This window comes from Atta cephalotes (assembly GCF_000143395.1).
Source record: "Atta cephalotes unplaced genomic scaffold scaffold00067, whole genome shotgun sequence".
NCBI classification, from domain to species: domain Eukaryota; kingdom Metazoa; phylum Arthropoda; class Insecta; order Hymenoptera; family Formicidae; genus Atta; species Atta cephalotes.
Window position 1 is genome coordinate 1,028,490 of NW_012130131.1, and position 12,315 is coordinate 1,040,804.

Here is a 12,315-nt window from a genome sequence, read left to right on the forward strand (position 1 = left end):
AGAGAGAGAGAGAGAGGAGAGATATGACTGTATTAATAAGTCTTGTATTAATTTCATTTAGAAAATGGATGGTCGGCTAAAATGATGACGGTAGAGCATAACGCTGATAATCGCACGGAGGTAGAGAGAATCTTATCGGAACATCCACCAAATGAGAGATCAACTGTGATTAAAATGGAAAGACTGCTTGGGCAACTAGCACCACTTCGCTCATTAGGTGATTTTCGCTACAAGTGGACTAAGAATATTATGAAGGAAGTCGTGGTACCATTCCTTGGCGAGACGGCGATTCCTCCAAATTATCATACACCGCCCTATTTAAGCGCCAATCCGGAAGTCAAATATCACAGACTGATGCCGAGAGATAAATTTCTTATATTAGCTAGTGATGGATTATGGGACCTGATTTCACCATTACAAGCGGTACGCTTGGTAGGAGAACATATGAGTGGAAAAGTTACGCTCAGTCCATTCAGATTACCTCGTAAAAATATGAAATTGTCAGACATAAATGAAATGTTGTTGCAACGTAAGGAGGGCTTGAAGAAAAAACCTCTTGATAGCAATGCAGCGACGCATTTACTGAGAAACGCTTTAGGTGGTACAGAATATGGAATAGACGATGCCAAATTGTCGCAATTGTTGACTCTGCCGAATGAAGTGGTTCGAATATTTCGTGACGATATCACCATCACGATCGTTTATATGGATTCAGAATTTTTAAGACATTGTCCTCCCTAAAACTGTCGCAATTTCTCACTATTTTTTAATACTGGTATATATCAGTATACAGCTTGTTATTTATTTAGTTAACAATAAAAACAATTTACATGAAAACAGTATTCTGAATATCAGTAATATGTATGTAATATGTTACATGACACTCGCGTTACTCCATCGATTTTAGTTAGCGAAATGTTTTTTAATTGGCTAACATACGATTCGATTTCGACTCTCTACGAATGATTCCGGGTTAAACCCACTCGAATTATAATCGAGACATTCGGATAGTAATACACAAGAATGTTTGAAACTATATAATCAAAGATGATTAGGAAGTAGCTATATAAAATCTATGATTTACAATTAATTTGTTAGGTACTTATTATAGTGATTACAATAGTGATGCATTAAACACAGAGCCATGCCATATACCGTAAATGTATCACCAACATTTTTCCTACTTTGCACTTTATGATAAAAAATAATCAACCTCTTGTTTGACTGCTTGATAAAAGTCTAAGAATTTTTTATCTCAAAATATATGGTTTGTTTCACAAGTGTCATTTTTACTAAATAAATAAGCAATAAGCTTATGTAATAACAGATTGTAATTATTGTTACGCTTAAAAAAAGAAGAGATCTAAAGGAAACGAGAGAAAAAAATTCGTTTCCAAATATAACATATTTATACAGATATTATCAAGCGAGTATCATAAGAGGAATAAGGCAAGCAAGTATAACTAAAAATATTTGTTGAATTATAAATCTGTTTACTTAGTTATGAGAGAGTTCAAAAGACTCTCTCAACCCTCTTGACCAAAATCTTCCTTAAATTTCTCTAACTTTGTCAAATCTTCTTCATTCACTGTAGGACGGGTCGTTGCTAGTGATTTCAACATATCTTTCTATAAAATGATAACAAATAATATATATCAGATAAAAACACTTCTCACTATATAACACATACATAAACATAAAATACATAAAAAAATAATATAACTAAAGCCTGTGCACAATGGAGGAAGTATCAGGAACAAGTAGAAATATTAGGCTTAGTTTTTCATTACCTGGTTAAATTATGATCAGGCTTACCGGGCCTAAATATAAAAAAGAAATAAAAAAAATTAAGAATAGAATTTTATGTCATTTTATTTATATCCATTGTGCATTACGTTTAATCTCTATTCCTAATTTTTTAATTTCTCTAATATTTAATTGATTCCTGTTCCTAATATTTCTTTCAATGTAGGCAGGATCTAAAAAAACGAGTATTTTCTATAAATTTTACCATGGTAACTGGTGGCTCGAACAATTTGTCACCATCTACTTCCATCCAATTCATTTCTATGGCAGCCGGGTCACCAGGGGAGCATGGAGTAAGTAAATCATCAACGATAACATTAGGATCTTTAGGCGACGGTCCTTTAACCCGCTTAAAGTGTGTAGCTGTTTGCACTTGTCGAATCGGCTGCATTAGAGCGTCTCGTACAATGATGCTTATATCGGCTCCCGAATAACCATCAGTAGAAGCCGCTAACTTCTTAAAATCTTCTTCCGTCAAACAATGTGATGTATTACCCAAGTGGAGCTTGAACATAGCAGAGCGCGCCTGTTTTTCGGGCAACGGAATGTAAATTCTCTTTTCAAATCTTCGTCTAATTGCAGAATCCAAGACCCAAGGTATGTTCGTGGCTCCCAGCACAAGTATATTCTCGTTATTGTTCCCTACACCTGTTGTATATATACAGATAAAAACATTAATCCAACTGTATTTTGTGTTTAATTTGACAAAAACAAAATAGATAAATATTTGAAAACGTACCTTGCATTTGAACTAGAAATTCTGTTTTTATTCTCCTTGCGGATTCCGACTCATTATCTGATCGCGACGAACAGAGAGAATCTATTTCATCAATAAATATAATGCTACGTTCCTTTTGTCGTGCTAATTCAAACAGATTTTTTACAAGCTTCTCTGACTCTCCTAACCATTTGCTTACTAAATCCGACGATGATGCAGAGAAGAAAGTAGCTTGATTAGCTTCTGTTGCCACTGCCTTCGCCAAATATGATTTACCGGTTCCTGGTGGCTAAATAGCAAAAATTAAGAATATATCTCGAGTAAAAATAAATATAATTAAGTTCGTCATATTTAAAATTGCTTACCCCAAATAATAAAATACCTTTCCAAGGTATACGTCTGCCAGTAAAGAGATAAGGAAAGTGCATAGGTAGAATAACAGCTTCTTTTAAAGCTTCTATGGCTCCATCGAGACCAATCACATCGCTCCACTTAACGTTTGTGTTTTCGTTAATTATAACGCCTTCCAATTTGCTTTGCAATTTCTTCTTTTCAGGATCACTGTCAACATCACTGTCACCACTGTCACTCTTCTTATCCTCATTCTTGGAGTTGTCCGCTCCAGCCTTAACTGGTTTTTTCTTATTCTTCTTCAAGTATTCTTTTAGTTTTTCTGCCCTTTCTAAATACTGCATACATTTTGCTCTTATGCTTTCCTTCACTTTGTCTCCATGCGTCTCGTCTAAGATACATTATTAAATCAATTATGTTAACTTTAAATATTCATATACAATACAATTAATTACACAATAAATTATTAAACTTGCATATCCTAATGTTTACTTAGGGCCTTTTTCACCAACCCCGATTAATGCTAATCAATAGTTAATTCAATCACTACCAATGTGAGAACTAAACATAGAAGAAGAAGAGAGATGTTCTAGATACATTAAACTGCTGTTGACACTTCTGGGAGTTAATTGTCGATTAATTTAATCAGAAATTGATGAAAGAGGTCCTTATTATTAGATATTAATTACTTGTTACTGGACATACATTTGATTGAATGCAAGAAGTATTCAACGCCATGCTCATATAATCTGAGAGCTTCCTCATAATTTTTATTGCGATCCTCCTCTGTAGCCTTTGTCACAAGATCTATGGCCTTCTGTAAAATTGATTACTCAGTAATTTTGTTAATATCTCATCTTCTAATTTTGTAAATGCTTACCTGTAATATCGCCGAAGCCATGCTCAGCTTCTTCTCACGATGTTGAGAAGTTAAATATATAACACAGGCTGTTCGTGCCTGTTAAGCTACCAAAAAGATTCGTCAATTAGTAACCTTCAAAATCAAAAGTTAGACGTCGTTTATCACTTTGGTTACTCTATTATCATAGCTATCAACAATGCAATTTTCGTAAAAATATTGATGCCATCGCGACAAATCTTTTGATTCGACTGAGCATCCCGATTTTCATCAAGCAGTACGAAATGATCTCCCACAATATTAAATCTTTTCACTCGCTGTCACTCGCTAAAATTCTGCAATTATGCGACAAAACTGAGACCGCGTACTGCATTGTTGGCGACGATGCCAAAATAACGCATTGCAATTTATTGCACAGCTAATTCAGACATTTCACAAGACACATACGATACATACAAGTCTTCCTGGAATACTGTTGATATTGTTGTCACTGTAAAATTCAGGATGTCTTCAAGCAAGTCTGCAAACTCGTCATCATTTTGGCTTTAGCTTACTCCTCAGAATCTTCGGATGTTCCTTTGAGTACCTGGAAATCGATGCATTTAACCTCGTTTCGTTATTGGCTGTATAACATAAAGGTTAATCACTGCGAAATAAATGGACGAATGAAAATGCGAAACAGTCTACAAATTTCCTTCCTCTCGAAAATTTCTAGAGCAGCGAGACGCCATAGGCCTGTTCTTTTTGGCTGAACTTTTGCACCAGTTCATCTTTCTTCATCTTTTTTTCTCCTAGAGAGAAAAGGAAAAAAGATGAACTGGTGCAACAGTTCAACAGTTTAGCCAAAAGCATTGTTCGTTTTGTTTCTCGGGAGCTGCATTGTTTCGATGAATGTCGGACATCGTATGACGGATGTTGTACAGTCAGGGTCTAAAAGATTCAATTTCTTTTCGATGGATTTCGGAATGCAGCTTGCTCTCCAAGCAATTGGTTCTTTCTTACCGATAAATAAAAATCAATCAATCACTCGATGAATAAGCTGCATTCCGAAATCAACTGAAAAAAAACTTTTACAACCTTGGGATCAATTCTGTATTTTCAAACAAGGTGAAAATTACAAAAGCAAGCAAATTTATTAGGTGTTGGCCAATGAAATTATCAGTATTCTAGTAAATTCGCTCACTTTTGTAGTTTTCATCTCATTTCAAGATACAGAATCGATCCTTTTGTTGCAATCTTTTAGACTCCGATTGTACATAGGGCCGATTGTTCCATCTTTTGGTAAAGTTTACCTGTTAGGTAAATCTGACAATCCGCGCAGGTGATTGGATAATCTTGCTACTTATCTAACAGGTAAACTTTACCAAGAAATTGGAACAATCGGCCCATAGTGTAAATCCTACATTTCAAAACTACGTTCCAAAACTTCTTCTCCGAAGAAAATTTTACTCGAAATGTATAGTATACGTAGTATAGCATACGTAAAGAAAAATCTTCTTTGGACAAGAAATTTTGGAATGTAGCCTTGAAATATAGGATTCACACTATTGTGGGCCGATTGTTCTAACTTCTTGGTAAAGTTTACCTGTTTTTTATCTGTTAAGGTTCTGTCTAAATTCTACATTGATCGTATCTACAGATACACATGTCGCAAGTCACAAGCTTGTTGCTTCAGCCAATCCGATACTTCAATTTTAAAGTCGTATGATGCTTACGATGCTACGAATGGCCTTTAAGTAAGTAGCAAGATTATCTAATCACATGCGCGGATTGCCAGATTTACCTAACAGGTAAACTTTACCAAAAGATGGAACAATCAGTCTTATGTACAATCGGAGCCTAAAAGATTGCAACAAGATTTTTTTCGATGGATTTCGGAATGCAGCTTATTCGAGTGATTGGTTTTTATTTATTGATCCATAAGTAAGAATCAATTGCTTGGGGAGCAAGCTATGTTCCGAAATCCATCAAAAAGAAATTGTTATAACCTTTTAGACTTTGATTGTATAACATTCGTCATACGACGTCGGACATTCATCGAAACAATGCAGCTCTCGAGAAACGAACAATACTATGGATATGATCAACACGATGCTACAAATGCTTTAAAGCAATTTTTGATTGGTCAATTTATAAAATTCTTTTTTCTAATTGGTCAACCAAACGTTTCAAAGCATTTATAATGAGATTTTAACAGCAGTCTATAAAGAACAGATTTTATGAAAACGTCCGAATTTTCGCCACATATGTACCCGGAAAATTAGCATTTCGGAACGCGACGACGCATGACCTCATCCTGGTGAAGTTTTGGAACGCAGCCTACGGCGTGTCACGTGTCAAGGTACGATTGGTGGGGAGAACAGCGCGCAGGCGCAGGACCGTGCAGTTTTTTAGGTTAGGAAGAAACTGGAGGAAATAGCTGATTTAGATCTTCATGCGAGAAAAACTTAGAGATTTATCGAAGTGATAAAATCAATTGGCTCCGATGATCTCGGCTGCCGCGGCCATTCTTCGGGGTCAGCCTTAAGAGAGACCTTACGGGAGAAGTCGTCCGATGATTTAACGTTTCGTAACAGCCGACGAATCATCCGTATGATTTAAACGATGGCAGGCTCAGCGCTCAGACGACTTATGGCGGAATACAAACGTGAGAATCGGCTTTTTAATCTCCTACACCGCAATAATGTTAGCTCGCTTGTTAAAAACGTAATTCGAGGCTTTTCCCGCGAAGCAGTAACGCCTGCACTATGACGATCTTGCAGAGCTAACCTTGAACCCGCCGGAAGGCATCATCGCCGGCCCGATTAACGAGGAAAATTTCTTTGAATGGGAGGCTCTCATTACGTAAGTTCTTTCTTTTTCGATCTTTATTTCTTCAAATATCTTCCACTATCAATTCTTGTTATTTTATAACAAGAATTATACAGCTTTCTTATCCCATTTTTTTTTGTACCTTGATTGCTTAAACCAATAGGCTTGTTTTTCTATCGTTGCATTGAACTACACTAAAAATCTTTTTTCTTACTCTTTCGCCAAATATTAAATATATATTTATTTTATTTAAAGTACGAGTATATACTTCAGTAATAAAAAAGATCTTATATTTACTGCTGAATAAATAATACTTTTACGTGAACTTTTTCATAAATTGTTCAATAGATGTGAGTTGATTCTTGATGGAATTTTTAGTGGACCCGAGGGAACCTGCTTTGAAGGTGGAGTGTTTCCAGCGAAATTAATATTTCCTCCAGATTATCCATTAAGTCCTCCAAAAATGCAGTTTACCTGTGAGATGTTTCATCCCAACAGTAAGATCGCTATTAAGCAAGATATATATTTTACTAGCTATTAATTGAACAGCAAAATTTTTGTCAACTATAAATATGAAATCACATCTTTTCTTTTATTTAGTTTATGCAGATGGAAGAGTCTGCATAAGCATATTGCATGCACCTGGTGACGATCCAATGGGTTACGAAAGCAGTGCAGAAAGGTGGAGTCCAGTACAGAGTGTGGAGAAAATACTGTTGAGTGTTGTAAGTATGTTGGCTGAACCAAATGATGAGAGTGGTGCCAATGTGGATGCCGCTAAGATGTGGAGAGAAGATCGTGGGGAATTTGAGAAGATAGCTCAAAAGCTGGTGAGAAAGACTCTGGGTATTCCACCTTAAAATAGAATCTATTTGTTGAAAGAAAGAAAAAAGAAAAAGCTCGAGAGTGACGGTTATTATTACTTTTGTCAGTTGATGGTATTCCTGTAGGAAATAATAAATTTTTACCTATGCAGCAAACAAATTTCTTGTGTGCAAATAATTCTTCGTGCACGTTCCACTAATTATTTGTGCACGGAAATATATTGTTGTGAATTTTACACTTATAAAAGAGTAAATCTTCGGTGACAGGAATCGAAAGTGTTAATCTCAAAAAATGTTTATTTTCAACATTGCAGTACAAACATGGGTAATCAAATACATACGCGATTATCTCATACGCTTACATATACCATTTCATTGTGACAAACCGATAACGAAGGACAGGATTCGTTTCTTGTGTTCGGGTGCGTGATTGACGTTAAGTATAATATATATTAAAATTATCAACTGATCCCACAAATTACCCTACGGCGATGTTAAAGTAATTATCACATTCGCATATGGTGTTATATTATTCGCATGTAAATGTATATCGGCGAAAACGCATTATCAATTAATGTGTTTGAATATCTTTTAATATTTAAAGAGAGAAATACAGATTAAATAAATATATTCATAGTATTTCTTTTTTTTACAAAGATATATGTAATGGAAACAAGGGGAGTAGTGGTTCTTTCACTGAAAAATTATCTTTAGAAGACTCATAAGTTTGTCAAAACGAAACAGTGAATAAATTAAATTGTTCTCGCGATCAGTTATAAGTCACGGCAGTGTCACTGCGTGTAGCTTAGCGCCGAGATACTACCAGTGTCTCCAGATTCTTTTATATTTACGAAATCACGTGACTACCGATCGAAAGACCGCCGGCATGATCCTGATAGAAGTTCCGGACATGTATTGCCGCATCGTATTTACAAAATTAAGAAGTCCGCACAGATTGATTATCGTGCACATCCCGCTCTGATAACAATCGAACTTGGTGACAAAGACGTGCAGGGTGTCCCACTTAAAGCGTCCCAGTCCGAGTAGCCGAACGATTGATTTGAAAGAAAGAGCTTTCTTTTAATTTTAGAGATAATTAAAATTGTTAATAGATAAATAAAATTAATTAAAATCTTTTTTCAACAAAAAAAAATCTAGCACTTTTTTTTCATTGTTAGTATCCCCTCGCAGATATGACTCCGAGTTGCTTTACGCAAAACACCCTGTAATTAGACTAGAAGAAATAAATTAGTACACCTCGTCGCGTATACAATAGATGATCTTTGTGATCGAATTGCAAGTATAACTTCAAGGATCAGACAAGTCCATTCTTCGAAATTATCAGCTCTTCATCAAACATATTCATTTATTTCATTAAGCTTTATCCATGTTTAATCGTGTCTGGATAACATGTTTAAATATCGAAAGTGTATGCAAATCAAAAGAGCATTTCGTCAATTTGGTAAGACTCGAAATATCTAATAATTTAAGATTAAATAATAATTAAAGATTAATTTTTCTTTATTTTAAATCGAAAAAGTGAACTTGTTTGTTTCTCTCCTTTGCAAATTGTATCTTTTCACTCTCGCCCTTTTTTGCTTGGATTAAAATTATCAGTAAGAATAAATACAAGATTTCGCACGTGAATTGGTATTTTATTAATAAACAATACTGAAGTCCAACTGAAAAATGCAGTATTTGTGACTAGCATTTGGCAATTATATGTAAATAATAAGGTTTTAATGTACTTGTTTCGTACAGCCGAAGTACAACATCTTGTATACTCTTTTAACCCTAGGACACTATCTGTACATGCATCTCTGAGATATATACGCGTATTGGTCTTTTCTGATCTCTGAAGATTTCAACTTTTCAATATTTTCTGAAAGTCAGACTTTCCCAATTTTTCTAAAATTATAGTAACGTTTTAATAGATAAAAAAATTAAATCGAATAAATTTTCGCATATTCTTTTTTGCATTTTCCTCAAATGTATATAATCTCAGAGAAGTATATAGTTATAAACAACCATGGAAAAGAAGAATAGCTTTTTAGGATTAATTATAATTCTTTGATCCCTTTTCTTATATATATAATCCCTAAATAATTTTTGTGCCAAATTTTCCAAATATATATATATACAAATACCTAAAAACATAATTTATAAACAATCGTGTAAAAATCTTTGTACGCAAAATTACGTTTTTAACACCGAACGAAAATACACAGATGTTGTACTCTGGGTACAGCTGCATACTTTGGCATATGAGAGAGGATGCATTTTACATTCTGTGCCAAGCGATAGTAACACCGATCGATGTCGAATCTTTATCGAAATTCGATCGCGCCTCCGAACGAATCCGCCACATTTTTCACAACCAGGATCGGAAGCTTCATTTTACTTGCAAGATATCACGCTGATATTAAAGATTCATTGCGAGTTAGTCGTGAAATCGAGAGCAAAGTACGCAACAGTGCCGGGACAGTCTGTATATGAACGCTCGACTCGTTTAACGTTTGCAGTGTTTCGCTTGTCGCGAGACGGATCTAATATCGTGGCCGTCCGTTTATCAGTAATATCACATTTCGCTAGAAGAAGTGTACATTCAAAAGCAACCACTCCTTACAGCGCCGCGCGTGTTTGCGCACAACGACGACGAAAATGTTACAAATATACAAAAACGTTTGACACATACACTTCCTGTCGCCTAATCACGCAATAAACAATCGGAGATGGAGACTTGAGCTACTTTTACGAGCCTCTTCTAGGCTGTAAACGTGCCGTATTTTGCGCTAAACTCGAGCTTTATTATTCGTCTTTAAAATCTCGATTATTTTAGATTGATTATTTTAGGAAATGCCATGCTTTGATTATTTGCACTTGGCAATATTCTCTTGTCCAATTATTACATTTAGCTTCGACACGCTACAGCTTTATAGGCCTCCCGCTTGGCGCAGAACGCTACGTTTCTCTTACAATTAATTCTTAGAGCTAGTTGCATCAACTGTAGCTAATGAAGATGTCGATTATTTGTAATTAAATAAATTTTCATTCTCTCTCTTATCTATATACTAAGAATACGATTTACAGATAATTAATCAAGATTCAACTAAACTCGAAGGCGACAGCGCTATCATTAGCGCTAATCAGAGTTTTAACTTGAATTAATGTAAATTGATTTAAATTAAATTAATTCAATTAATTAAGTTAACTTAGATTAAAACCAAACTAATTAAAACTTAATTAAGCCTAATTTAATTTAAATCAATTTAAATCATTCAATTTACAACAGTTAACTAAAACTATCATAAAATAACAGTTAATCAAAAATTTGTCCCTTATTTCGTTATTAGCTAGAATTTGTTGTCGCGGTAATTAAGTCGCTGTTAATGCAACTGACCCTTAAACATAATCTTATCGAATAAGATGCTCACGCTCCCTTACAACTAGAATTTCCTTGTAGTTGAAATCACACGTTTTGTCTCGTGTGTGTGTGTGTGTGTGTGTATGTGTGTGTGTGTGTGTGTGTGTGTGTGTGTGTGTGTGTGTGTGTGAGAGAGATGTGTGCAACTTATGCTGATGTAAATACGCTCGTTATAAAACCTTACTAATTCTGCTCTATATACGTATACCTCCCTCTGTGACTGTGAGGTATTGTGGTACCATTATTAACTATACGCACATGCCTTACAAACCCCACGCAGGACCCGCATAGTCCCCCTGGACGATCTCATTAATATTAATAGTAATCGTATTGCAAAATCTACTTGGTGGATACTGAGTACAAAATTTGTCAGTGTATACGTGTCTGTTTGCATGTGTGTCTGTGTATGCATATTGTGTCTAAAGCGCAAAAACGGAATTTCAAGCGACACACTTTCTAGACAAACATAAATCATATTCACTTGTATCTCGAGGTAATAAATCAGTCAACGAACCACTTCTCGATATCAGTAAATGTTGAAAGAATGAGAAAGGGGATCTATGTATCGATAAACGTATCTTCACAATTTTCAGCTACAAATTGCCACAGGAAGTTTTCCTTTGGAAGATCTATAGCAATACTAATGCCACGTTGTTAAGCTCTAGGGAACATTGAAATATGAAATTGATCGGAATAAGTATCTACTTCGAAAAAGCTTGCGGAGAAAGTTTGTGTCACTCTTTTATAATTCTTGAACGTATAATTAACAGTTCAAATAAAAAATCATAGATATAATATAATTGAAATTAAACGAATATATTAAATTATAAATTATAAAAATATATATAGAATTGCGCGGTACCATCAAAATTCGATTAATTTCGATGAACATTATTGCACGACACTGTTTTTTTCAAAATTGTTTGAGCACAAAAATAAACGCGTGATTATTCTAATCACGCATGAAAATGAAAAATATAATTTCGCATAGCACCAGTCACTAATATTCCACTACTTTTCTTTCTATTAACTAAATATTAATTAGTTTTAAATTGGTTACTTAAACGAATAAGAAATCATGTAACATTTGAATTGCGCATTGCGACTTTAGCTACCCTTTATATATTGCCAGAATATTTCCTTTGGTTATATATATATTTGTAAGAGTTTTTACAATCGAGATAACTTTCAATGGTTTCGCGTAATCGATTCGTAAAAGAAAAATATAAGAATTTTTAACAAATATGATTCCACATTATTCCATTCTTTTCTCTTGCTTTTCTAGCAATCAGTCAATTTAAATCAACTAAATCAACTTCAAAGATAATCTGAATTATAAGAATATTCTATCTGCTACTGAGTTTAGCAGGAAGCACGATTGTAAAGAATAAACACTAAATATAATCTTCAACGTTATATAACGAAATATTAATATTAATCTGCGTAAACTTCAATAAAAAATGGCAAGTATGGCACGCAAAAAGATTTCATTCGACTACTGCGTATCTCTCTCTCTCTCTCT

The 12,315-nt window shown here is 34.6% G+C and overlaps 3 protein-coding genes across 3 annotated transcripts in view; 2 read left to right on the forward strand and 1 right to left on the reverse strand.

The window, feature by feature from the left end:
• LOC105623897 (pyruvate dehydrogenase [acetyl-transferring]-phosphatase 1, mitochondrial) overlaps nucleotides 1-741 on the forward strand; it is a 3,073-nt gene extending 2,332 nt beyond the window's left edge. Inside the window, exon 4 of the mRNA XM_012205269.1 lies at nucleotides 62-741. Within this exon, the coding sequence (XP_012060659.1) occupies nucleotides 62-741 (680 nt within the window). The remainder of the gene's footprint in view (nucleotides 1-61) is intronic.
• Nucleotides 742-1,526: 785 nt separating this feature from the next.
• Nucleotides 1,527-3,776, reverse strand: LOC105623898 (vacuolar protein sorting-associated protein 4A). Its single transcript, XM_012205270.1, has 6 exons — nucleotides 3,756-3,776; nucleotides 3,581-3,692; nucleotides 2,890-3,266; nucleotides 2,546-2,813; nucleotides 2,012-2,454; nucleotides 1,527-1,628 (listed from the first exon to the last, which is right to left on the reverse strand). Exons 1-6 carry the CDS (start codon nucleotides 3,774-3,776, stop codon nucleotides 1,527-1,529), a joined length of 1,323 nt encoding a protein of 440 aa, XP_012060660.1.
• A 2,562-nt stretch (nucleotides 3,777-6,338) lies between these two features.
• Nucleotides 6,339-7,405, forward strand: LOC105623899 (ubiquitin-conjugating enzyme E2 G2). The gene is made up of 4 exons (XM_012205271.1): nucleotides 6,339-6,381; nucleotides 6,497-6,578; nucleotides 6,924-7,042; nucleotides 7,146-7,405. The coding sequence occupies exons 1-4, from the start codon at nucleotides 6,339-6,341 to the stop codon at nucleotides 7,403-7,405; spliced, it is 504 nt and encodes a 167-aa protein (XP_012060661.1).
• Nucleotides 7,406-12,315: the final 4,910 nt, after the last annotated feature.